This window comes from Rousettus aegyptiacus, unplaced genomic scaffold, assembly GCF_014176215.1.
Source record: "Rousettus aegyptiacus isolate mRouAeg1 unplaced genomic scaffold, mRouAeg1.p scaffold_m13_p_4, whole genome shotgun sequence".
In the NCBI taxonomy this organism is placed as follows: Eukaryota; Metazoa; Chordata; class Mammalia; order Chiroptera; family Pteropodidae; genus Rousettus; species Rousettus aegyptiacus.
In genome coordinates, this window is record NW_023416307.1 from 91934856 (window position 1) to 91962151 (window position 27296).

General features: G+C 47.7%; 1 protein-coding gene and 1 pseudogene across 3 annotated transcripts; both read left to right on the forward strand.

Moving 5' to 3' along the window:
• Positions 1-2351: 2351 nt before the first annotated feature.
• Positions 2352-2469, forward strand: LOC118602557 (annotated as a pseudogene).
• A 2387-nt stretch (positions 2470-4856) lies between these two features.
• Positions 4857-27243, forward strand: HDAC11 (histone deacetylase 11). Of its 3 annotated transcripts, none has more exons than XM_016129583.2 (10): positions 4857-4995; positions 5948-6096; positions 8140-8240; positions 19745-19861; positions 20807-20849; positions 21798-21874; positions 22889-22951; positions 23959-24055; positions 24917-25095; positions 25304-27243. In XM_016129583.2, coding segments are annotated over exons 1-10 (1044 nt in total). In that variant the 5' UTR covers positions 4857-4993; the 3' UTR covers positions 25520-27243. The 3 variants fall into 3 exon arrangements, with proteins under 3 accessions (XP_015985069.1, XP_036075282.1, XP_036075281.1); XM_036219388.1 differs by lacking the exon at positions 4857-4995 and adding an exon at positions 5333-5354; XM_036219389.1 differs by lacking the exons at positions 19745-19861; positions 20807-20849; positions 21798-21874.
• Positions 27244-27296: the final 53 nt, after the last annotated feature.

Here is a 27296-nt window from a genome sequence, read left to right on the forward strand (position 1 = left end):
AAAGAGGGATGTGGGGTTAGGGGTCTGAGTGAGGAGGCAGGAGAAGGGTCCACTCCTCAGAAATAGCGAAGTGCACATACCAGCATGTGTCCCAGAAGATGCTCTATGGGTGTGGAAGCTGCTGGCTGAAGCTTTTTTTTTTTTTTTTAAATGAATGTATACACATTTTAATTTGTTCTTAACAATATGTTTATATTTTAAAAACAGCATACATATACATATGAGTAAAGAGCATGGTTCTTTACTCACTGACCTAGTCCACACTGGTAAGCACTTGAGAACTATTTACTGTGCTGACAATGTGAAGCCAACTTTCTAAGTGAGGGCTGCAGGGGTTTCCAAAGGCTGGTGCCTAGGTGGGCCCAGCTCCTGATTGCAGTTGAGGCCTGGAGCCACATGTGCATGCCTGTCTGGGAGTTAGTGGTACCTGTGTCTGTGCTCCCACATGCATTTGTGGGCTTACACATTTGTGTTTCATGTGACAGTAGCTTTACTGTTAAGCTCTCCAGGGCTCTCATTTACAAAGGCCCCTTTCAAGGCTCTGTCTTTAATTTGTATTCATGGTTTTAGTCTTCTGTTTTTGAGAAACAACTCCCTTTCCCATTGAATAAACATCAGGCCCAATAAAACCTTAATCTGTTCATGACATACTTATATCATACTGTCACGTATTTATCATATCTATATGTTTCCCTCCCTCCTTCCCTCCTTTCTTTCTTTCCTCCTTTAATATTTGTGTTTCAGGAACTTCCTCTCTGGGAAAGAGGTACAGCAATGAGAAAGACACCATTCCAGAGAGGTTCAGGGATCCGCAGGAGCATGTTATGGGGCATCTGACTTTCATCTAGGGACAATCAGAAGAACGAAAACTGAAAAAAATTAAAGAATCGGCAGGGGCAACCAGACCTGGGCTGAGGTGTGGTGGCAAGCACTGTGGGTGTGTTACTGTGAGCATCTGTGATATGTTCTGTGCCTGTCTATGCATTTATATATGTATTTGGATGTGATGAGGTTGGTGTGTGCCTGTGGTTGTGGAGTATTTGTGTCTCTCTCTGTGGGTGCAGCTGAGGGGAGGACCCAAGTGCATGTGTGCTGTTTGTTGTTGGCTTCACATGCCTTCGAGTAAGAGGCCTGGCAGCACCTTGGGCAAATGAGTTCCCTTGGCTGTGGAACTCCCTCAGGGCCAGTCTTTCCTGGTAGAGCAAACTACTGCTAGGAACCCAGAAATGGGAGTGATTATTTCATCCTGCCCAGGGCATACAAACATTCACACTGGTTCAAGAGGCCCTACCAACCTCTGCTGACTAAGGGGGTTCTAACAGATGCAGTGATTTCTCATCCTTTGGACACTAACTGCTCACAGGTTGGACTAGCTCTTTGATTTGGCATATGGTATGGATGATAGGCAGACACCAAGCCTGAGTATGAGGTTTCCACAGTGGCAGGCCCTGTGAGCGCTATGGGCCAATAAGATGTTTGTAGACAGTAGTAGGGATAGGGTCAGTTTTCAAGCCCAACTCACTTCTTTCATGAGAGTTGGCTCAGAAAGGGCTGGAGAAATCTCCAAGATCACATAAAGCACCAGTGTGTATTCTCTACTTACCCTCCACCCTGTAGATTTGCTTGCCACAGTTTTCTACCCTGCTCTGTGTCCCCTAATAAAGCTGACCCCTGTGGACACCGTCACCTGGGCTTACTTGATGTTGGCTCCCAGTAGGCTTCAGCCAATGGGGGGCACTAATGGGAGAGAGCCAAAGGAAGGCACCCATGGGCATCAGAGGGTGGGAGGAGAGAAAAGTTGGAATATTTTTCCCATCTACCTCCAGTTTTGGAAGTGACTGTGGTTCTCTCTAGCCACTGCTCTTCTCAGGGGACCCCCGACCTATAGGCTCTTCCTGGTTTCAGGAAACCACTTCCCTCCTCCTCCCTTCAGGCTTAATGGGTAAAGTCTCCCCACTATTGCCAGCCCTGGTACTGCACCATACCCTGTTGATTTCCTTAACTCCCACACACACATTAGGTAAATTGCCACTTCATTAAACTCTTTTCAATAAACCCTATTGAGTCTTGTCTCTCCTCCTGGGATCCTGGTACATACAATTTCCCACTGTGGTAGAAATAAAATATACACTCTCTTTTTCTGCTCCTTAATTACAAGCTCCTTCTACCCTCAAGACTTTTACATTTAAAATTTCCTCTGCTTGTTTAAAAATCACCTCTTTATCGATAAAACAAACAAATCAGAAAAGACATTTTACATATTTAGCGGTGCTTGATACTCGTTATGGCTTTAACAAATACTAGTTAATATCATTATTATTGTTGCTGTTGTGTTAAATATATATAAAACTGTCTACGGCCATGCCACCTTGAACTTGTCTGATCTGTCTGATCTCAGAAGCTAAGCTGGGTTGGGCCTGGTTGGTACTTGGATGGGAGACCACCTAGGAAGACCAGGTGCTGTAGGCATTAAAAATATATATATATAATATATACATATATACACATATACATAAAACTGCTAGGTACTAGAGTGGAAATAAATGTTTACTTGAACTTAAAGAGCATGGTTTTAATACTGTGTCAAATTAATATTAACAAATATTGAAATATTGGATGTGCCAATTATTATTCATCTTTGCTGCATTTCTACAGTTAATGTCCTTTGTATTCCTGTATTTTTTTTTAAAGCAAAGTGTTAGTTTGGGGGGTTTCTTATTCATTTTAGTTTGAAATGTATTACAAGATTGCATGAAAAGGGGGAAATAATAAGTATACAATGTTCAGTAAGTCAGTATCTTGTTTTATCACAATGTCATTTTAAAATAAGATATACATGGTTAAAAAGCAAAAAACAATCATCTTTTCAAAGTGGACTTCCTGACCACTGTCTAAACTAAGTAGTATCATCATTCTCTATTGCCATCCACCTTCTGCCTTTTGCAGTACTTATGACATTTTGTAATTATGATTGTTTCCTAGTTTCCTACTTTAAAGTCTCTCCCAGCATACTGTGAGTTTGACAAAGGCTTTTGGATCCTGCCTGCTGGAGTATGTCTCAGGAGTATCTTAATGAGTAGACATGCTAGGATTCTGTAACAAAGAGGCCCCCAAACACGCAGCATGAATAATAGTTTATTTCTCCCACAGGTGATAGTGTGGGTAGGTGACCCAGGTTGACATGGTGGTTTAAAGGTGTTTCCAAGACCCTGGGGTTCCCCAGAACAACTTCCCCCTCAGCCACACCAGACCAAACTTTAAAAACCCTCTTACTCAGAGCAATCCCACTTCCTTTGGTCTCAGCTCCTGGATCCAGCCTGCCCCAGATCCCTGTTCTCTTGGCAAGGGGCTTGTCTATATGGCTTCCCAAACCACAGAGCAAATTCACTGAAATGAAGTTGGCCTCTCACAATGACACAATACACTTTCTTCTTATGGTTGTTATTAAATGTTACTTTTTTATTACTGTGAAAATAGTTTACATCTGTCAACATCCCTGACCTTTGAGCAAATTTCATTCTGTGCCTCAGTTTCTTCATCTATAAAATGGCAATGATCATAGTTTGCTTCCTAGGAGCCCTATAAGGATTAAATGAGCATAAAGCAAAAAAAGAAAATGAGCATAAAGCTTGTAGAATTGAACCTAACGTATGCTATGTCCTCTTTAATTAGCATTACTATGATTCTCTCAACTTTCCCATGAGGTAGTTGGGCAGGTATCACATTTTCAGATGAAGAAATGAAGGACCAGAAAGCTGAAGCAAGTTACCCAAGGCCACTGCACTGGTAGGTGGCTGAGTCTGGGTTAAACACACACCTGAATCTCAATTATCTCATGATAAAATTGGGATGACGATGGCACTCACTCATAGGATTGGATTGTAAGAATCCAAAGCCATCATGCAATCAATTGGCAGGCACATGGAGGGCACTGTTTAAATGCCTGTGCCCTTCCCCTTCATGGTGGCCCAAGCTGTCATATTGATGTCTTCATGGAGCCATCAGGAATCCCAGCTACCTACCCCTCTCCTGGCTGCCCTGGAGTCAGCTGCTTCTGTTTGGTTAGCAGGGACAGCTGGGCCCACAGAGAGATCCATTGTCTCTGTCCTCTGGGGCTCTGTTGTTGGGGCCTCTTCCCAGGGTCCAGCTCCAAGACACCATCAGCTGTCGCTGGGGGTAGTCTTGGCTTCTCAGGCTGAGGGAGGGGAGGGGGTGAATATACACAGATATCCGGCTGTACCCGGAGGATTGGATCACCAGCCCAGTTCTATCGATGAGGAAACTAAGGCTCAAAGAGATTAAATGGCTTGTGTGGGGAGTGCTTGTCTCAAATCAGAGCCACCAAAGACGAGGTTAGGGGCTTCACTCCCTGAGGGAGGGGGCGCATGTGGCCTCAAGTCAGAGAGGTCATGGATCCCATTAGATTAGAGATATCAGGGCCAGAGAACACGGCTCCCAACCTCCAATTTTACTCGTGAAAAAGAGAACCCAGAGCGCAGACGTTTGCTTAAGTTCATAATGCAACTCCCCTCCGAGTCCGCGGGGAAGCCAGGGTTATCGAACTCCCAGCTCCCCTAGCGTTCCAAGACCGCAGAAATGCTGGACGGTCGGGGACGTGGCACAGAATGGTCCCGCCCCGGGGCGGAGCGATTCCACAGTCCCAACTCTGTGCCTCGCCGTAGTGAAAACTTCTGCAGCAATCTCCCTCTAGTGGGCGTAGCTTCCCGAGCCAGGCGCGAATCCACTGGGTATTTCTCTAAGGAAGGCGGGACTTCGCGCTTGATGGGCGTTGAGAACGTGTCCTCCTTCCTGCGCGGGCTCACATCGTGGGACTACAACCCTCTGTGACGCAGGCGCGGGTGCGGACGCGGACAAGGCGGAGTCCTGGTCCCGCCCCCAGCGGAGACGGCCGGGGGCGTGTCCTGGGCGGGGCCGTGCCCCGTCCCGCCTGGTTGTGGAGCGGTAGCCAACGCAGGGAGTACCCGGCCCCGGGATGTGAGTGTGGCGCGGTTGGGGACACCGGGCCAGCCTCCAGGGTTTCCAGGGGTCCCCGTGGGTGGAAGTACAAGGACGCGGGCGGCCGGGCGGTCCCACGAGGTTTCGGGCCCATGTATGGCGAGCCAGGGGGCGCTCTGGCTGGCTGTGCCCAGGCTGTCCCCGCGCGCCGCGCCAGCCCCGCGCCATTTCTCTGCGGCCCAAGGGACGTGCGCCTGCCTCGGGACCCCGACCAGGGCGGCGGCCCGCGACAGGCGTGCGTCTGACGTTTGCCCTCCGGCCCCGCCACTGTGCGAAAGCCCCCCGCAGTAGCTGCATCTGGAGCCCTTGTTTCTGGTCCCTGTGTAGCCGCTGAGGAGGTGTGATGGTGTCGGGCGGGGAGTAAGCTGGGCGGCGGGCCCGTAGTTGACTCCCATTTCTTGTCTCCGCGTTGGGCCACAGCCTGCGCGGGCCCCTACCTGCTGTTTTTGGGACCCCAGCTCTCACGGACAGCACTTCCTGGGCCCAGCTACTTAGATACATTATCTGAATCCTCGCAACACTCACACATTTTATAATTGAGGAAACTGAGGCCTAGGGCTACACAGCTGTTTGCTGTAATTGTTATAATGTGAAAGTGAGGTGCTGAGGCCTTGCAGCCAGCACACTTGGGTGTATATCCGGGCTACACAGACCTGCTGTGTGTGCTTGGGCATACCTGGTCTTCTCTCCAAGCCTTTGATGAAATGGTGGTGCCTACCTCCCAAGGGTGCTATGAAGATTGGGCTTAATAATGCAGGGAAAGAGTCAGTGCTCAGTAAGGATCCACTGTTATTGCTGTTGCAGGTGAGGGAGGTACTGATACTAGGTCAGGGCTGTCTGGTCAATCAAAGCCAGCTGGCCCAGAGGGGGAGGCTGCTTCCCACACTGAGGCTGTCCCTATCTGTGTATTCTGTCCCTATGCACATGGAAGGCCCCACTCAACTCACCTGTACCAACATGTGCCGGAGACACGCTGGCCCATCGTGTATTCTCCTCGCTACAACATAACCTTCATGGGCCTGGAGAAGCTACACCCGTTTGACGCAGGAAAATGGGGCAAAGTGATCAGCTTCCTAAAAGGTATGAAAGGCCTTACCCTGGACCCTACATCTGCTTCCCCCAACCCCTCTCCCCACTTTCTTTCCCTAACACAAACTTTAGATTCTCCTACCTCCAGTCTCAGCCCTCAGCCCGCCCTCAAACCATTCTATTAAAAGGATCTTTCCAACACAGACTTCTAAGTATGTTTCTGTCTCAAACCATCCCTGGCTCCCCATCACTGTGGACCTAAGTCCTGTGTCTTCCCCTAGAGACCCAGTGGAAAGGGAACTGATTAATGATGTACACAGGAGGCTGAAGTTTGGAGGTATCCAGTGTCCATCCCCCACAAGCTCAGAGTCCAAAAGGGAACATTTGCTCCAACCCCACTGATTACAGATGGAGTAAACTGGAGCCCAGAAAGGTTAGGGAACTTGCCCAAAGTCACATAGTTCTGAGTAGCAGGGCAGGGCGGTGAGGGGGGGGGGGGTACTGAAACTCAGAGCTCTAGGTTCCCATACTTCATGGCTCATCCCATTGAGCAAGATGGTGCTTACACTGTTTCAACTGTGCTCTATAATCAAGGAGTCTAGTTTAGATGGGAAATTCAAGCATCACAGTAGGCTAGTGCAAGAATATTTTCCTTGTTCCCTTGTTCTCTAATGGAGGGAAGTAGGAAATGTTACCTGAAGTGTTACCTGGCATAGGATGACACAGTGATATCTTTAAATCATACAGTCCTTCTGATCACATTATGGAGAAAGTCTCACTTTGGGGCTAGTCCATCTTTAACTCCCAAGCCCATCTCCCTTTTTAACAAATCCAGAGCAAGGCTTTGGCTCTGCACGTTGCAGAAAATAGAATCAAATTAGAGATTAATACTATTTCTATTGTTTTTGTTTGTTTGTTTTATTTCTGATTAACTTCCATTTATGGCAAGTGATACTGACCTTCCATTTGCAGTAGTGGCCAAAGTAAATATTAAAAGAAAAATGTTGAGTGGAAAAGAATACTAGTGACATGTAGTAATGGCGAAAACTCTGGCAAGGTGAGCAGAGCCAGCCTGCCTTTCACCTTGCAGTTCTCTTGCCTTCCTGAATATGGTCCTTCATGCTCTGTTTTCAGTCTGAGTCATTCCCCGCCATTACCCTTTTTTGGGCTCCCGTGTTCCCCATTAGCTCAAAGAAGGGTTCCTTGTCTCCCTCATCTCAGAGCCAACAGTCCTCCTGAGTTCTCTCCTTTCTCCTCTGAGGATGTGGGTGGAAAAGAGTCAGGGGCCACATGGTGAAGGGCCTTGGGTGCCTCCAAGAAAAGAAATGGCCTGAAAGTCTTTTCTGGTGTATGTGAGGAGTGATGAAATAATACAGTGTTTCCTAAATGTTGGTCATTTGCAAACCAGTCTTGGGACTTTGCCATTACTTCATACCACTTGTTCCATTATTAACTTCATATTTTTATTGACCTAGCCTCTGTTTTTAAAAACTTAAAAAACTTTTTTTAAAAGGAAACATTATGTCACTTAAATGGGAAAAGCCAGTTTCACTCACCATAAACAGAAAGTCACGGTAAAATATAAATCTGAAGAAAAGAGTATATTTCAGTTCAGGCCACTTACGGCTGCTGCAAGCTGTGAAGCTGCTTTTGGGTTAAAAAGGGAGATGAGCAAGGGCCAGGCAAGTGTTAAAGAGATGCCACGGACACAGTGAGCCTCCCATGATGTTATCAGAAGGTAGAGAGACAGTCAATCAAAGAACTATTTTCATCTTGAGAATCAACATTAACCTATTTGTCACTTGCCTCTGAAAGTTGTCCAGTTATGCCTGAGCTCACCTCATGGCCGCCAGCGGCTTGGGAAGCACAGGATCACTGTGTGCACAATGTTTGATGTTCTCTGGTCTGAGGGCCTGCTGTTGTCCACACTGGCCAGGGAGGCGGCCCGTTCTCAGAATTCCCTTAATTATGCCAGCAGTGCCCACTTTCTCCTGGGGCAGGGCTGACAGAAGCCAAGTCTGCAGCCTGTGGGAGGGTTTGGGCTGGGCCTGGCCTTCCCAGCAGGGAAGCATGGTGCCTGATTTATGGTTTCAGAAGAGAAGCTTCTATCAGATGGCATGCTGGTGGAGGCACGGGAGGCCTCAGACGAGGACCTGCTGGTGGTGCACACAAGACGCTATCTCAACGAGCTGAAGGTACAAGGCCGAAGGTCTGGGGACTGCCACGGGCCAGAAGGGCTGCCAACCAGGAGGAATGGCCAGAGGAGGGGCAGCTCAGCCTGGGGAAGTGCTCCCTTAAAGGGGATCTGTTCTGTCCCTAGTGCAAGGGGAGCATGTGAATCTGTTGTTCCCAAGAGGAAAGAGGTATCATAAAAAAATAGACACCAGGGATGGGCTGGACTGCTCCAGGGGTAGTATGCTGCCCATTTCTGGGAGTATGAAAGCAGGGATGTCCATTTGGTGGAGATTGGACATTCACAGGGATTTGGGGGCTTCTACATTAGTGACTTTCAATCTGTGCTCTATGAACAGGCCTCAAAGACCCCTGCTAGGATATTGGGCAGGGGTATCTCAGCCCCTGTCCCCATCCAACCAAAGTTCTTCCACTTCGACCTATTTTTATATTGGACTGAAGTTTAAGATTTTCTTCTAAGGGCTTCTACTACTAAAGATTTGTTCAAAACTCTTAGGCTGAAAACTAGTTTGAAACTCCCCAGGGCCCAGTAGGGAACATAAACAAGTGATCAGGTAGGTGGTATAAGTATAGGGGGTGAACTGGAAAGCTGATGCCCTTCCTGAGTGGGTGGCTGCTACTCAGCTCCACTGTAGGCCTACCATGACCAGAATGCCTGGCTTGAAAGAAAAGCCAGAAATCCAGATTATTAAGTGACAGCTCCTGATTTCTTAATGTGGCAACTCATTTTAAAATTTTTAAAATTCCACCTGCAGACCGAACTGGGCCTACAGGCTGCCCACTCATGACCTCTTTCTAGAGGAGCCCACAGCTCTCATCAGTGGCTGAGGTTCTGAGGATGGAGGCATTCAGTCAGTCTTCTTTGTGGGGACAGAGGGGAGGCTGGGGCAGAAGGTTGCATCAGAACCTGTTGCTGTCAGCCTGCCCTGGTGGTATCAGGGATGCCACATGTTCTCTCTCCCTAAGAGTGTGGGAGTCCTGCCCCTTGACACCTGGGCTTCCCAGCTGGACTCAGACTCAGAACCATAGTGGATGCCAGAAGTTACCAGGCTCTACAGCTGGAATAGCCCAGGCCCAGAGAGACGCCACACCTGCTAAAGGTCACCTAGGAATTCAAGCCCAGAGAGACCCCAGGAAGGGATCTCCTTTTAGGTTCCTAGTCGCGGGTGCTGCACTCCCTTCTCCCAGACTCCAGCCTAGCTGTGAGAATTCTAAATGGAGCTGTGACAGTGAGCTCATGAAAGATTACCAGGAAGAGGTTGAAACCTGGCTCCTCAGAGAGAGAGGTGTGTGAGGGCTTGGCAGGAAACCTAGCACTTGGCTGTCCTGGTTTCCTGGGGCCTGGACATGCATGGTCACAGCCTATAGCCCAGGGTCTGGGTCAGGAGACATGCCAGCCAGAGTCCAGAGGGTGAAGGCAGAGTGCAGGGAAAGGAGGCATTTTTGGTTGGCCGTGAAGAGACCAGAACAGAGTGGGCCCCAAGTGCAGTCAGTGAGCATGCCAGCATAAAGCCAAGAATGGGGGGACAGGCTTCAGGGACCTGCCCATTTGGCCTTTAGGACAACTGTGTGAAGCCTACTGCATGCTCTCTGGCCTTGGGCCCTTAAAAGTCTGAGGGCAGCTTACTATGTGATAAGCAATAATTAAACTATTAGCAAGTAAAGTCCCAAGTAAAAAATTGAGGTCAAGTGCAGAAGAAGAATTTAGATATGCCAACTGGAAGGATTAACCAAGATAGTGTGATTGAGCTACATATTTGGCTTGGAGCTCCCTGCAAGCCAGAGTGAAAGAAGAAACATGAAATCCATAGCACCTAGTAAGTTTAGGAAGTAGTCAGTCATTTATCACATCTGTATCAAATACAGATGTCTGATTAGTCACACACAAAAAAGTAAGTTTCCCTTTTCCTGTGGATTTTCATTTTCATTGTGGAAGACTAAAAATAAAGAAGTAATCAAGCAAACATTTCAGAGAGCACCAAAGGCTATGAAGGAGAAAAAAATAGAGGATAATGGGGCAGAGGTATGCTCATTTAGACTGAGTGGTAAGGGAAGGGTTTTCACAGAGGAGGTAAGATTTGAGCTGAGACTAATGAGGAGTAGGTAACACTCAGGTGGAGCTTTGAAGAAAGAATATTCCAGAGTCTCATGCTGGAGTGAGAAGGGATTTGGCATCCTGAAGTGGAGAAAGGTACTTGAATGGCCAGGTTGAAAGGACTAAAACACTGAGGTGGCATATGATGTGGTCAGGGAGGCCAGCAGCACCAGGCCACACAGGGTTTTGCAGTCCAGGGGTTTGGGGAGAGGGCGGGAGGAGTTTGGATTATTTCCGGTGTCATGGGAGAGAAATATGGTGTGATGTGTCCTTGATGCTCAGGCGAGACCCGTGTCCATTTCAGGCATTGTCTGGCACCTAGGTATTGCAACTCAGGAACAGCATCCCCACCCCACAGAAGTATGCAATGTTTCTTTTCTTTTTCTTTGCATCGGACCACCAGGACAGTGCCCTGGAGAGTTCCTGGAGGTTTCCCAGGACTACTTCTCCTCAGCTGTTGTGTGTGGGCTGTGGAACATCTACTCTTTCCCCTGCCCCACCTCTCTGCCCCTCACTGGCCTTTGTGCCTGGCCCTGCACTAGGCTGGCCTTCAATGTTTAATAAACAGGGCATTGAAGGAGATGCCGTAGCCTGATATTTGACAGATGATGTTCATTCAGGGAAGCAAATGTTTATTGAGCATCTACTGTATACAAGGCCCAGAAGTGGCCTCACTGAAGGTGGTGGTTGTGTCTGGCCAGTGCAGAGCTCTTGCCTTCTGCTGACCCCAGTAACAGTTTGCCACGGAGTGTGGATAGTGCCATTCAGATCTGGCATCTTGTCTTTGTGTAGCCTGAGCTGAGCAATGCTCAGGACATGTTTATCCAGCAAGTATTTAGTGAGCACCATGCTCTATTCTAGGTATGAGGAGATGAGATTAAACAAAAGAAACTAAATCCCTCTCCTGTGGATCTGACATTTAGGTGGGGAGTCAAGTAATGGACATAAAAATCAAGTCAATTAAATGGCATGTTAGAAGACTTTAGTGTCCTGGGGAAAATACAACAGGAAAGGGGGTGGGGAGGACTTCAGTTTGAAATAGGGGAATTAGGGAGGGGATTACTGACGTGTGATCATGAACTGAGAGCAATGAGGGAGTGGACTATATGGCATCTGGAGGAGGGCCTTCAAAGCAGAAGGATAAGTAAGTGTACAGGTCCCAAGGCAGAGGTATCTCCAGTATGTTCCAGCAAAAGTGAGGAAGTCAAAATGGCTGAATCCAAGGGAATGGGAGGAAGACTGATAAGAGATGGGGTCAGAAGCTGATCAGGGGCCAGATGACATGGGGCTTTGCATGCTGCTATGGCTTTGCTCTGAGGGACGTAGGAGCCAAGGAGTTTTTAAAGCAGAGAGATGTGATCCGAAATAGGTTTTAACTGAGTTGCTTGGCAACTTTGATACGAATAGGTGAGACTAAGCTGTCAAGACAAAAGTGGAGAACCATGAAGAAGGAGGTCGTTGCAGCTGTCATTGTGAGAGATCCTGGGTTCTCAGACTAGGCTGGAAGCAGCAGCTGTGGGTTGAGGGAAAGTGGTAGAATTTGGGGTTTGTTATGAAGTTGAAACAGGATTTTCTGTGAGTATGGGGCATGCAAGAGAAAGAAGCCAAAAATGCCTCAGAAATTTTGACCCTGAGCCCCAGGAAGTCTGGGCACTAATTGGACCTGGTTGCTGCCCTAAACATGCTTGGTGTCATGTGGGAAGGAGAGAGGCAGAGATGCTAGCACCACAGAGCACTGGGAGGCAGGTGTCCCAGGAGAGTTTCAGGAAAATGGGACTCCCAGAATCTCTGATTCTCTTCCTTTTATTTACCTCTTTTTACCCTATGGGGGCCCCTTTCCTTTCTCTCTCTCTCTCTCTTTATTGTTGTAAAATTCACATAGCACAAAATTAATCATTAACCATTTTAAAGTATAAATTTAGTGACATTTAGTTCATTTACAATATGATGCAACCGTCACCTCTGTCTAGTTCCAAAACACCAAGTCACCCCAAAAAGAAAACCCATACCCACTGAGCAGTTGCTCTGCATTCCTTCCTCCCCGCTGCCTCTGGTAACCACCAATCTGGTTTTGCCTTTTCTGGATGTTTAATATAGTACACATGGAATCATAAACTATGTGACCTTTTGTATCTGGCTTCTTTCACTGAGCATAGTATTTTCAAGAATCATCTACCTTGTATCGTGTGTCAGTACTTCATTTTTATTAAGGCAGAATACTATTGCATTGTGTCGATAGACCACATTTTGTTTACCCATTTATCAGCTGATGGAATTTTGAGTTGTCTCTAGCTTTTGTGTATAGTGTTACTAAAAACACTGAGTTACAAGTATTTGTTTAAGTACCTGTTTTTAATAATTTTGGTCCTATACCTAGGACTAGAATTGCTGGGTTATATGGTAATTCTGTTTAACTTTTTGAGGAATCACCAAAATGATTCCCACCATAGCTGCAAATTTTACATTCCTAACAACTACGCTAGGGTTTCATTTTGTCTTCATCTACACCAACACTTGTTATTTTCTGTTTTTTTTTTTTAAATGTTTTTTATTGTGGCTAGCTTAGTGGATGTGAAGTGGTATCATTGTGGTTATAATTTGCATTTTTTTAATTAATTTATTTTTTATGGTGACATTGGTTAATGAAATCCGGTAAGTTTCAGCAGTACATTTTAACAGTAAGGCATATGTATATTTACATTGTGTGTTCACCTCCTCTAGATTTCTTTCTGTCACCGCATATTTGACCCCTTTTATCCCATCTTCCTCCTCCCCCAACCCTTTGGTAACCACTAGTCTATAGTTCATACCCACGAGTCTCTGTTTGTCCTGTTCATTTGTTGCTTTTAGGTTTATATTCCACATATAAGTGATATGTGATTTTCAACTTTTTCTGTCTGGCTTATTTCACTTAGCATGATTATCTCAAGGTCCATCCATTTGTCACAAATGGCAGTATTTCATCTCTTCTTATGGCTGAGTAATATTTCATTGTAAATATGTACCACAGCTTCTTTATCCATTCATCTATCATAGGACACTTCGGTTGCTTCCATTTCCTGGTCACTGTGAATAGTGCTGCTATGAACATCGGTGTGCAAAATATCCTTTTGGATATGAGTTTTCAAGTCTTTGGGGTAAATACCCAGTGGAGAGATTGCTGGATCGTATGGTAGATCAATTCTTAGTTTTTTGAGGAACCTCCTTACCACTTTCCATAGTGGCTGTACCAATGTGCAGTCCCACCAGCAGTGTATGAGGGTTCCTGTTTCTCCACATCCTCTCCAACATTTGTTATTACTTGTCCTTTTGATTATAGCTATTTTAACAGATATGAGATGGTATCTCATTGTGGTCTTGATATGCATTTCCCTATTAGCTAGTGATGTTGAGCATCTTTTCAAATATTTGTTGGCCATTCGTATGTCGTTTAGGGAGAATTGTCTGTTCAGGTCCTCTGCCCATTTTTTGATTGGATCGTTTGTTTTATTTTTTTGGTCGTTTTGGATATTAGGCCTTATGAGAGGCATGGCTTGCAAATATATTTTTGTATGAATATCTCTTTACCTGTTGACGGTTTCTTTTGCTGAGCAGAAGCTTTTTAGTTTGATGTAGTCCCATTCGTTTATTTTTGCTTTTACTTCCCTTGTCTTTGAGGTCAAATTCATAAAATCTTCTTTGAGTCCAAGGTTCTTGAGTTTAGTTCCTATGTTTTCTTCTATGCATTTTATTGTTTCAGGTCTTATATTTAGGTCCTTAATCCATTTTGAGTTAATTTTGGTGTGTGGTGATAGATAACAATCTAGTTTCATTCTTTTGCATATAGTTTGCATTTTAATGGTTAATAGCATTGAGTATTTCTTTTTTTAAAATATTACTGTTTTATTTAATTGAGGAAATGATTTAATTTTTTTTTTTTTTTTTTTTTTTTTACTTTTTTGGTCTACATTGAGCGTTTCTTCTTGTGCTTATTGGGCATTTATATATCTTTGAAGAAATGTCTACTCAAGTCATTGGCCCATTTTAAAAATTGGGATGTTTGTCTTTTTTATTGTTTTGCAGAAGTTCTTTATTATGTTCTGGATGTTATACGATTTACAAATAATATTTTCTCCCACTTTGTGGATTGTCTTCACTTTTCGATATAGTTTCCTTTGATACACAAAATTTTTAAATTTTGCTAAAGTTCAGTTTATCTATTTTTTTCTTTTGTTGGCTTTGTTCTTGGTGTCATATCTAACAATACATTGCCAAACTCAAGGTCATGAAGGTTTTACCCTTGTGTTTTCTTCTAAGAGTTTTATAGTTTTAGCTTATATTTAAGTCTTTGCCCCATTTTGAGTTCATTTTTGTATATGGTGTGAGGTAAGAATCCAAATTCATTCTTTTTCATGTGGATATCCAGTTCACACAGCACCATTTGTTAAAGAGACTGTTCTTTCTCATTGACTGGTCTTAGTACTCTTGTAGATGCTCAATTGGCCATAGACATATGGATTTATTTCTGGACCCTAAATTATATTCAGTTGATCTATATGTCTGTCCTATGCCGACATCACACTGTTTTGATTACTGAAGCTTTTTAGTAAGTTTTGAAATGGGGAATTGCCAGTCCTCCAACTTTGTTCTTTTTTGAGATCGTTTTGGCTATCCGGGGTCCCTTGAAATTCCCTATCAATTATTGGATCAGCTTCTCCAGTTTTGTAAGAAAGGCTATTGAGATTTTGATAGGGATTGTGTTGAATCTCTAGATGAATTTATATAGTATCGCCATCTTTACAATATTAGGTCTCCCAACCCATGAACATGGAATATTTTCCCATTTAGATCTTCTTTTGTAGTTTTCAGTGTGTAAATCTTGCATTTCCTTGGTTAAATTCATTTCCAAGTATTTTATTTTTCAGATGTTATTATAAATGGAATTGCTTTCTTAATTTCCTTTTGGGATTGTTTGTTGCTAGTGCATGGAAATACAACTGATTTTAGTATATTGATCTTATATCCCACAACTTTGCTGCATTTGTTTCTTAAGTTTAATTGTGTGTGTGTGTGTGTGTGTGTGTGCGCGCGCACGTGTGCATTCTTTAGGATCTTCTATATATAACATTATGACAACTGTGAATAGAGGTAAGTTCTGCTTCTCCCTTCCCAATGTAGAGGCCTTTTCTTTCTTTCTTTTTTTTCCTAATTGCTCTGGCTGGAACTTTCAGTGCAAAGTTGAATAGGAGTGGTAAAAGCAGGCATCCTTGTCTTATACCTCATATTAGGTGGGAATTTTTCAGTCTTTTGCTATTGAATATGATGTTAACTGTGAGATTTTGTGTGTGAGAGAGACAGAACGATAAATGCCCTTTGTCGTATTGAGGGAGTTCCCTTCTATTCCTAATTGGTTCACTGATTTTATCATGAAAGGGTGTTTAATGTCAGAGGTTTTTTCTTCATTAACTGAGATGATTGTGTGGTTCCCCCCATCCCCCACTGCATTTTCTTCTTTTGCTCCCACTTAATACTGGTGGAAAGTTCTGACCCAAACCAAGCAGTTGGGGCTCCAAGTGGGAATGCAACCAGTCTCTTCCCTGAGAGCAGTTCTTGGTTTGGACCGCTGAGAGTAGGGGGTTCACCTGAGGAAATCAGGCAGCTGGAGAGTAGCATCTTGCAAAGCTGAGAGTTTGGGGGAGTATGTCCTAAAGGTTTTGCCAGCCCCAGGTGTGTCCTGCTGTCTGTGACAGGACAAAAGGCTCTCTGGCCATGGAAGCTAAGATGGGGGAGCTCACAGACCAGGCCCTTTAGTGGGATTCAAGCTGGGTTAAAACTCTCAGGTTTAGGTAGCTCATTCATTCATTTGTTCAGCACTGTCTGAGGTCAAGTTCTCTGGAGCAGTGACTCCTGAACTTACTTAAGCATCATATTTTCTGGAGGGCTTGTCACAACACGGATTGTTGGGCTCTACTCTTAGAGTTTCTGATTCAAGAGGTCTGGGTTGGGGCCTGAGAATGTGCATTTCTAATAAGTTCTCAGGTGCCACTGCTGCAACTGGTCCAGGAACCACACGTGGAGAAGTACAGCCCTAGAAGCAGAGCCAGGAGCGGGGAGTCACCTGGGACAAACTTTCAGGTGAAATCTGTGAGAAAGGGCAGGAGGCAGAGGACAGGGGAAGAAGCTGGTCACACATATATGTTCACCAGGAGTGTGGCCTCACCTGATCCCACAGGTGTGTGCTATGTTCTGTCTGCAGTGTTCTGTCTCAAAAGCAGGAGGCCAGGCTCTTACAGGCTCTTCTGGGATGGGACAGGTGAGGTGGCCTCCTTGGGAGAGGGTATAGGTAGGGATCTTGGGGGAGGACTGACAGCATGTGTTACAAATACTTGCTATGTACCAGGCTTTGTTCTCAGCATTGTCTGTGTAGCAGGGGGCAAGCATGCACCTATCCTCCTGGAGCTGGCATCCTTCTGGGAGAGACAGACGGATTGTTATTATCAGGTAGAGACAAGTGCTCTGCACAAAGATGAAGCAAAGGCAGAGGTTGGAGGGCCCAGGTGAGGGTCCTTTAGATTGGGTAGTGAGGACAAGCCTCTCTGATGGGTCGAAGTCCTCATTCGAGACCTAGTTGGGAGGAGCTCCTGTTTCATAGATGAGGAGACAGGTAAATGGAGGCACAGGGAAGTAGAGGGCCATGCCCAAATTCATGTAGCAGTGGCAGAGCCCAGAGTTGGACTAGTTTGACTCTGAGGAAGACTTCTGAGCCTTATCCCTGACCTGCTCCCATCCAGCCTATTCCTCAATGCCCTTCCCTGGGTCCAGGCTGTCAGAGGACCTAACCTGCTGGCAGATGTGGGCTTCACGTTTGCTGTGCATCCCAGATAAAGTATCTGTCCCTGGCACTGGAGCACCCATCTGTCTATCTGCCCCATCTTCCATTCCTCCCCATCCCCCAGTCCGCCCCACCCTCTTATTTTTCACCCTGGCCACCGATGTTTTTTTCTAGAGTAGCTATATCCAACAGAACTTTTCTGCAATGACGGAAGTATTCTAGAAGGGCTCTGTCAGGTTGCCACTAGCCACATGTGGCCATTAAGTACCTAAAATATGGCTAGCATGATTGAGAAACAAAATTTTAATTAAAAACGCAGGTAGCCCCATATAGCTGGAGGCAACTGGATTGGCCAGCGCATATCTAGAGGGTGCCATACTACTTGCTTATGCAGCAACTACAGCTAGGCCAAAGATCAGGCTGCCTGGCCCCATCCTTCACATCCAGAAGTCACGAAACATTGGCAGACAGTCACCTCCTGTGGGAGCTGGTCCCCTTGGCTGAATCCCATACATGCTTCTGGTGCCTTTATGCTTGGCCCAAGTAAAATTCAGTCTCTAAATTAGAGGTTCCACGTGTGTCCCACAGAACTGTATCTTTGCTAAGATCAGTACAGTATGTTATATAAAAAGCAAAGTGGGCAGGTAGAGATTTATAGTTGGGAAGTTTGGGAAACAGAGTGAAGCAAGTTAGCAGATTCTGTACTGGAGAACTTCTCACAGCCTTTAACATGCCAGAGTGGGCTGGGCATTTCCAAGGGGTGGACAATATAAGCAGTGTTTCCCCAACGTATTTGATGTGGAACCTTTCTTGATAGAGTGCTGTTGTGCCAGATAGTTGCTGTGGAACACACATAGAGAAATGCCATTCTCATCATTTTGTGTCCATATCAGACCCCTCAGGAGGCTGGGGTATGGCTTCATTTCTTTTCAATCTGCATCCCCTGCTGGCTCGTGAGGGTAGGGGGTAGTCACTTAATGTGTTTTTTCATTTGTGTGTTCTCAGTTATTGATAGAAAACCGTGGTCCCAAGCCTCCCATTTGCCAGGCCTGTGTTGGGCAGTGGAAATAGGCAGAGCTAGTTACCTTCTCCTCTCTGGATATGTCCCCTACCACACACATGCATGCATGCATGTACATATGCACACACATGCATGCGTGTATGCAGGAGCATGTGCATGCATACACACATGGGGTGGTCCCAGCTCTAGCACCTCTGCCTCCTTCTAGGCCCTAGGGTGCCTCCATGTTACAGCTAGTGGGCCTGGGCTGGAGGAAAGCCAGATGGGCACCTCTTCTTTCAGACAAGTGGTATAGGCCCTGTCGGCCTTGTTATGAGCTCCTTCACTTGAGTGTGGGAGCAGAACAAGCTTCCCCGGGCCTCAACTGTCCTCCGCATTGCCAGCCTGGGAGGGGTGGCACACAGGTGCTCAGTGGCAGTATGGGCAATCTGACAGAATGTCTCCCCTGTTGGCCAGTAGGTGACATGGGTCCAGTTCTGCTCTCCTTCCCTGGCCTCATGGATGCGCCTCCTACCCGCCCTACTCTTCCCCCCGCCTCCCCCAACATACACTTTCTTGAATGTACTCAGGCCTCTGCAGGCCTAAATCTCTCCTGGTTGGTGAGCACGGTGGCTGCGCTTCACAGCTCTCTTACAGGATGCCTTGGCAGCCTCAGTACCTCACTTTGTTCACAACTTCCTGAACCCTTTTCTCTGCCTGAGGACCTCTGACACCTCTGCCATCCCTCAGGTTCCAGACCTGCCCTTGCTCTTCCCAGTGGGCTCTGCTCCTGGGCTTTGTCCTTCAGTGTTCGAGTCCTGGGGTTCCAACCTTGCATCCTGGACACTGTCCCCTACATACTGTCTGTTCACCATCTCCAGCTCATCTTCCCCAAACCCCCATTGTCTCTCGCTTCCTCTCTCGGGCTGCTGTTGCTTCTCTTCTCATTCCCCTAATTGCTTTTACTGCTATAGCTACAGCAGCTTGGGAAACCACTGCTCTGATGGTGACGTGTGAGAGCCTTCTCTGGCAGACCAGACCTTATGTGTTGAGCACGGCCCTCTCCCAACTGCATCCAACTTTCCTTCTCCTCTAACAGCAGTAATTTTTTTGTCTTGACCCCTAGGACTAAATAACTCCTGTTCACCTGTGCCAGTTCTGGTCTGCACCTCTGTGACGGAGTCCCCCTCAGCTCTCTCTCTCTTTTTTTTTTTTTTTTTTTGGTTCCCTCCTTTTCCATCCCCAGTGTATTTTTTATTGTATTTTTTTTTTTAATTTTAATTTTTTTCAATTTCAGTTGATATTCAATATTATATTAGTTTCAACTCTTGTTCTGGGCACAAGAGGGCAGCCAAGGACTTTGGAGTGCTGAGGAATGTGGGCCGACTTAGCTGTGTGAATTGCTCTTTACTGAACCCAAAGCTTTGTGAGAACCAGACCAGTGAGGAGTTTTCGTTTCTTACTGAAGAAACTGCACTTGACCAGGAATTCTCCCAGGGCACTATGAACTTGGCATTAGAGGAAATCTGATTTCCTAGCTGCTGCCTCTGCCCTCCAGGCACAGCAGTAGGAGGCCAATGGCTTGCGTCTCTTTCCACAGTGGTCCTTTGCTGTCGCGACCATCACAGAAATCCCCCCTGTCATCTTTCTCCCCAACTTCCTTGTGCAGAGGAAGGTGCTGAAGCCCCTTCGGACCCAGACAGGAGGAACCATAATGGTAGGTGGGGAGGCAGGCGGGATGAAGTGCTGGACGGGGGCCTCCTACACTCAGTTCTGTCCCACCTCTGGGCCTTTGCCCACCCTAGGCTCTCCATCTGGAATGCCCTTCTCCCATTTAGTAGTTGAACAATGACTCTTTCTCCCAAAGCCTTTCCCTGGACATTAGAATTTATTGTTCCTTCCCCTGGGACTTCCAATTGAGTTACTATATTTGCTGGTATGTAAGATACATCCCTATACTCCAGAGATAGATTCTAAAATGATTGCTCTGATGTACCCAAATTTAAGATGGAAAACCGAATCCCCATGACTTCAGTGATGGATGATATTCCCCTCTCTCCCCATCACAGGTGTGGCAACAAAGAACATTTTGGGCAAAATTAGGTTTGTCCTCTGTGTAGTTTTCTTTAAAATCATAGCCACAGGCAGCTGAGTTGATTGGAGGTAGAAAAACATTTCAGATTTCAGTGTACAATGATCTAATCTAGACCTGCATCAATACCTATTGATCCCTATAGTTTTCTTTTTGGCTCGCAAATTTGTATATTTTTTAGTTTATTAGAATATTACTGCCAACCCCGAAACTATGATTTCCTATGGGATTTCAGTATTCAGTCTACTATATTTCCATGAGCAAAATATTGTTTATTTTTCTTTTGAAAGCCATATTAAAGTCATTGTCAGCTCATGTATGATCTTAAGCACTTTTATTTCTTCCAATTTCTTTACAAAATGGCAAAGGGGCTTATGCTAGCCAATCTGATGCTTGCTTCTGGGACTGAGTTTGCTGGGGAAGGGGAGTACTTTCTGTACCCCCACCTCATAGCTCATCCCCACCCCAGAGTAGGCTAGAAACAGTATTTCTGGGATGAATGAGCAAATTAGTAATGAGTGAGTGAAGAAGAGGACTGCTCAGATGCCTCACCCTGTGCTTGTCTCCCAGGCAGGGAAGCTGGCAGTGGAGCGAGGCTGGGCCATCAACGTGGGTGAGTGTCCCACTGCCTGGTCTGGGGGAGCTGGCTTTCCAGGGCCTGAGGGTTGGGAGAGCCAGGAGGAACCTAGAGGAGACTGTCATGAGGTCGGAGGCTCTGGTGTCTCCATAGCCCCCTCAAGCCTCCTTGTAATGGTCTGGAGGTGGATGTGCAGCCACCACGTACCTGGGAGGGACCACTGAGTGCCTCCATCTGGTATGGCGTCCTTGTCTAAAAGAATTCTTCAGACGGCTCCCCAGTCCTGCCTTTGCATATTTCCAATGATGGGGGCTCACTCTCTTATCCAAGAAAGCTTGTGCCATCCCCTGGGCAGTTCTGCATGGGGCTTAAACTTGCAGTTTCAGAGGCTCTCCCAAAGACTCCATCAACTTCCTGGGGCCCAGGATTGCCTGCAGGGGCTTGGTCAGTGGGCGCTGAGGCTGTGAGGCTGTGGTCTCAGGGTTGAGGGGCAGAGGGGCCTGGACCCTGGCCTTACACATTGCCATGAGCAGCCGTGACCAGCAGAGGGTGCCCTTACTAGCCATCCCCTTCTACTACCTGCAGAATCTGGGCAGTCCCAAGGTAAACCTGCTCTCATAGTCTCACCACCCCTTCCTGGCATGAGGACTCAAATACAGGCAGGCCCAACTCTGTGGAGACTTTCTGCTCTAGGAAGGATGAGCTTCCGTTCCCTAAGGGGTGTGAGCGGGCCCTGGGGGCGGGCTCGTTGGGACAGTGAGAGGCTTCTTGTTCTGGCAGGGGTGGCTATGATGACAAAGCCCCCTCCTGACCTAGGAATAGTGACATGCCCTGGCACTTAGTTCACTTTGCCAACCTGAAGTCCCAAGAGCCTTTCTGGGAGCTGAGCAAGGAGGGTCCAGTGGGAGGGCAGGAGGGGCGGAGAAGGGTCTGGGCCTCACCTTTGAGCCTGGCCCTGACTACACCATGTCTGCCCTTCCACAGGTGGCGGTTTCCACCACTGCTCCAGCGACCGGGGTGGGGGTTTCTGTGCCTACGCGGACATCACACTTGCTATCAAGGTGCGCTGGAGAGCACATCGGGCTTGCCTCCAGGGCCCTCCCTGGAATTCCCCTGCCACTCCCTACTTCACCTCACCCTACATTACAGAGAAGGGAATTAAAGTTCAGAAAGCAAGGAAGGTTGCCATGATGCTCAGCTAGGCTGGGGCTCAAATCCAGATCTGACATTTTCTCTTCTGTGTTGCCTGTGACAGAGGGAGCTATTATAGCTTTCAACAATGTCTGGGAACTGGGGGGAGCAGAATATAGATCAACAATATAAGAAGGGCATTGCCCCAAAAGAGTGAGGAGAAGATAGAAATAATAATGATCACAATAGTACTGATGGCATTTACTGCAGGGTCAACCCTATGCCAGCCACCATTCCCCATGGCTCACCTCAGTTAATCCTCACATATTATAGATGAGGAAACAGGCCCATAGAGGTGAGGCTACACAGCCAGAGAGTCTGTCAGACCCCAGAGATACCCCTGATTGCCCTGGCCTTGGGTGATCAGGCCATAAGTGTCCTTGTTCTCACAGGGCACACAGACTATTAGTAAAGAGGGCAGGTTAGCAGACCCTGGCCATTCAGAGAGGAGGGTGAGGGTGGGGGGAGGGGCGGGAGGGCTTCCAGAGAAGGAGGCATGAGGATATAACTTTGTAGGAAGGCAGATTACAGAATGAAGTTCCAGGCATATTGGAGGGGAGGTTTGTTCCATCCTAATCACCACATGTTCTCCCAGTATTCCTAGGCTGTCACTGAGGGCCAGCCCTACTGCCCCACTTATGTTTTGAATTCTGGTCCTTCAGGGCACAGCACAGGCCCCCTCTTCCAGGAAGCCTTCCCTGACCATGCATATGCTTCTCTGTAGCTGCACAGTTCTCCTGGGCATGTGATGTCTTTACCTGGTGTCCTGATAGTTCACAAGCATAGATGGCTTCCTGCCCTGGCCCCTTACCAACTACAAGTCCCTGAGGGGCTGCATCCTCTGGCCCATCTGGGTCCTCATGTCTCCCTTTTCCCCTTGGCAGTTTCTATTTGAGCGAGTGGAGGGCATCTCCAGGGCTACCATTGTTGATCTCGATGCCCATCAGGTGAGTGCCCTGTGGGGTCAGGGGTCTCATGCGCCCCCTTCCCCAGGATCCCTCTGCATGCTCCCATAAGCATTTGTCACACAACTCTACACTGTGGGACTCCCTGCTGCCCTGGGAACATCCCTGAGCCCCAAGCTTGATCTGCCATCCCCATCTTGATCTCTTGCCTCATTCCCTGCTTCCCACCCTCTGTGTCTCAAGCTTTAAGTGGAGAGTCCTTTCTCCCTCTGCCCCTCATAGCCCAGCCAGGGTGGCTGGTCTTCTTTGTTGCTCCTGTCAAACCTGAGGATCCTCCCTCCCTTCTCCTGACTGCCCCCACAAAGCAGGCTGATGGCTCTTTCTTAAACAATGGCAGTGCTATCTTGTGCTCTACTCTTTGTGGACCTCCTAGTCAGTTTGCACAGAGCTGAGGAGCTCTGTGGACCTGCCCCTCTGGCAAATGCTCACTCACATGATTTCAGGGTTGCTCAGCCCCATGCCAATGCTTAACTAACTTCCTGGAGGTAAAGCATCAGAGTGCAAAGCCTCAAGACCCCAAACCCAGGGCTTGCTCCTCTGATCAGAGACAGAGCAGGTTATCCAATGGGCTCGTGAAGGCCCCTCCCATACCTCTGCTGCTGTGGCTCTGCTGCTGGGCCCTGCTTCAAAGTCATGTGACACTGAGCTCCTGAACCAAGTCACATGAGTACAGCCCTTTGCAGTTTACATTGCACATCCATGATCCCAGCCAATCCTACCAGAGTTGAGAGAGTGGTAAGGCCAGGATTCCTGCTTTGTTTCATGGAGAGGAAACTGAGAAGGCTGGAGTTTGCTTAAGGTCACTCTAGAAGGTCATGGGGCCAGGTTCTGAGGTTGAATCTAACTTTGTTACTTAATAACCATGAGACCCTCTGCCCCGATGGCAAGTTGCACTACTTGGGCAGAGGCATGGAGAGTGTTCCGGGATTGGGGGGTCCTGGCCTTACTGAGGGCACCTGCCTGAGAGTATCTTCATGTCCTTCCCACAGGGCAATGGGCACGAACGGGACTTCATGGGTGACAAGCGTGTGTACATCATGGATGTCTACAACCGCCATATCTACCCTGGGGACCGCTTTGCCAAGCGTAAGCTGCTCCCATCCCTCTGCCCTAAGGGCACTCTTGCTTGGATTGAGCTCTCCTTAGTATTTTCTTCATGCTAGGCCCTACAGAAGTCACTTCATTTATCCTCAGCATTCCTGCAAAGTGGGAATCTCGTTCCTATTGTATAGAAAATGAAACTGAGACCTAAAAAAATCACTTGACCCACTCAAGATCACATAAGTCTATCCAATAAACACACCTGTGGGTCTTTATATTAGGGGTAACCATCAGAAGAATAAAAGTAGACTCTTCTAGGTATGCATCTGTCTGGGAATGAGGAGCAAGGAATAAGAGGGAAATGTGATAAACAGGATATTCAAAATAAGATGGCAGAAAAAAATCAGTTCAAATAGAATAGTTAAAATAAATGCGGGCAGGTTAAACTTATCAGTCCAAAGGCAGAGATGCTCAAATGAGCTGTGAAAACACAGGGGCATGTCCGTTTATGCAGGAAGGGCCAGTGAGTCTGCTGTGGGTACTCAGCCACAGCATGACCCAAGGAACCAGTTTCTGAGCTGAATCTTGAATGTGCTGGATTTGGGCATGAGGTCATGGCAAGGTGCCCACATGTCTGGGTAAGGACTCATGGAGGCAGTTCGACCAGACAGCACTGACATAGGTCTTTTATGTCCTCAGGGCAAAGTGTTTCATTAGCAACCCCCCTCCTCTCCTTTGGGTCCCCACTTTGCAGCTCTTGGTGCTCTTTGTAGCTTAGTTTTATGTGAAATGAGAGGCTGAGCAGTGCTGAAGTCAGACTGATTTCCAGTCCTGCCTTGGGCACTAATAGGGACCCAGGTAATCTTTCCCCTTCTGAGCCTCAGTTTCCTTTCTCTGCCCTCTCAGAGGCCATCAAGCGGAAGGTAGAGCTGGAGTGGGGCACGGAGGATGACGAGTACCTGGATAAAGTGGAGAGGAACCTTGAGAGAGCCCTCCAAGAGCATGTACCCGATGTGGTAGTGTACAACGCAGGCACTGATATCCTCGAGGGTGACCGCCTTGGAGGGCTGTCCATCAGCCCACAGGTACGTACTGATCTCAGGCAGCCGAAGAGGGTTTGCTCTGCAGAATCGGCAGCAGCGGAACAGGTGGGCCACACTGGTGCTGCTTCTGCTGTCAGAGTGGGAATAAGCAGAAACAGCAGCAGTCGGAGCAGGGCTAGACCTGCAGCAGGGCTTCCTGATGCCACAGGATCAAGGCCTGCCCGAGTCACCCTTCTCCATCTCCCTACAGGGCGTCATAAAGCGGGATGAGCTGGTGTTCCGAGTGGTCCGTGGCCGCCAGGTGCCCATCCTCATGGTGACCTCGGGTGGTTACCAGAAGCGCACGGCCCGCATCATCGCTGACTCCATCCTTAATTTGTACGGCCTGGGACTCATTGGGCCTGAGTCACCCAGCATCTCAGCACAGAACTCAGACACTCCTCTGCTACCCCCTGAGGTGTCCTGACTGCACTGTCCTTCTGAGTGGCTCCCTGCCTGCCTCCCGCCCCACCTATCCCTTAGTAGTTCTCCTTTACTAATCACATGAGACAGTGATGGTAGGGGCCTGTCCCTTGCTGGGCCTGCCTTAGGGGCCTGGTGGGCAGCTCTTCTACTCCCCACTGGTATTGGAAGGTCTTCCAGGCCCCCCCTGTAGGTGGGGGCAGAAGGCAGGGCCTGAGTCCCAGGAAGGACATTCATGGGGTCATGGGTCTGACTAGACCTTATAGAGGCAGGCAGTTCAACCAAGGAGGGAGGAGGGCAGGTAAGGCTCTGGGGGCTGCAGGAAGGGCCCCTAGGGGTCAGGGTGCTCTGGTTTTCAAAAAAATCAGATCCACATCAGACCAGGGAAGTTTCTATCACTACCAAGGTTGGGCTTCTCCCTCTTAAGTCTTGCAATCTGCTCCCTCCACCTTTGCCTCAGGCAGGGCATGAAGACCTAGGGATGACCATCTGGGTGGCCTGAGAGCTGGGTACCGGAGCCAGACCTCTTAGGGGGGTGGGGGTGGGGGAGTGCTGGATTCCTAGTCAGCAGGCAGGAGCCCTGATCCTGGATATGAGGTGCCACAGGGAAGGGGTGGAAGTCAGTTTTCTAGTCTGGTATTCCGTTTCAAATAAAGCAAGGACTGGACCCACTCTCCCAGAGCTCCTCAGTGGTGGTAAGTGAAGGGGAGGCCTGAGGAGTCCCAAATTGCTGCTTCCACAATAGGCTCACCTGTTCAGTGAGAGGGGCAGTTTTGGAAAGAACACTTGGCTCAGGGCCCCAGCATCTGAGGCTTAATGGGGCTGCTGACCCCAGTGGGGAGGGGGCAGGGGAAGATAAGGTCCAGACAGGGAAATTGAGGATGGGGCAGGTGGCCAAGCTAGGTCCTGCAGGAACTGAGGCCCCAGGTAGGGACTGGGACACTGGTGAGGCCAGGCTAGGGTTTCTGGAGGGAGAGCAGAGGATCTCCATCCCGGCCTGCAGGTTGTAAGGGTAGGGATTGGGGGTGGGAACTTGGTGGGGCTGCAGCCTTCACTGGCCTCACCCAAAGTGCGCAGGGGGCCTAATTGCGCTTTGTGTCTAGGGTCCCAAGTAGGCCCTAACCTTGTCCACATCTGTACTCTAAAGTGGACACTTACGCTTCCCAGGGTGTTAGGCAGGGGGAGTATCCACTCCATTGCCTGGATATATTCTGAATGGACAAAAGTGGGACTGGGGAGGGAAAGTTGGTCAGCTGAGGTGTACTAGTCCCAGATCAACCCCACTTACGGGACTCATGTTCATTACCATCTGGGGGTGTTCTCTCATCCTCCCCCTTTCTTCTTCATACTCTTGCCCCTCTCTCTGCTGTAGTGGGGGTCGGGGGGCGGGGTAAGTGTTCCAGGATCACAAACTGTCAAAAATGCTGACTTGCTGGACCAGACCCGAGGCACTAACTACACACTTGGACACCCCCTCACCTGCTCCCTGCCCTTGCCTTTGGTTTTTGTACCTGCCTTGAGGTCCCTAACATCCTTTCATCTCCAGTGTGGGCCTGTGACATCTGGGGAAAGGCAGTGGACGCAGCTGGTCACTGTTGAGTTTCTGTTTGTAGAGAACCATAAAGGCTCTTCTTGATTGGACTAAGCCACTGTGTGTTCTTGAGATGATGAATCCCTTCCTCCTATGGATTAAAGGAAATAAAGATTTATTTAGCATGAGGCCTGACATTGGAGCTGCCCAAGAAATGCTAGTATTTTATTCCATCCTCAGTCCTGTGAAG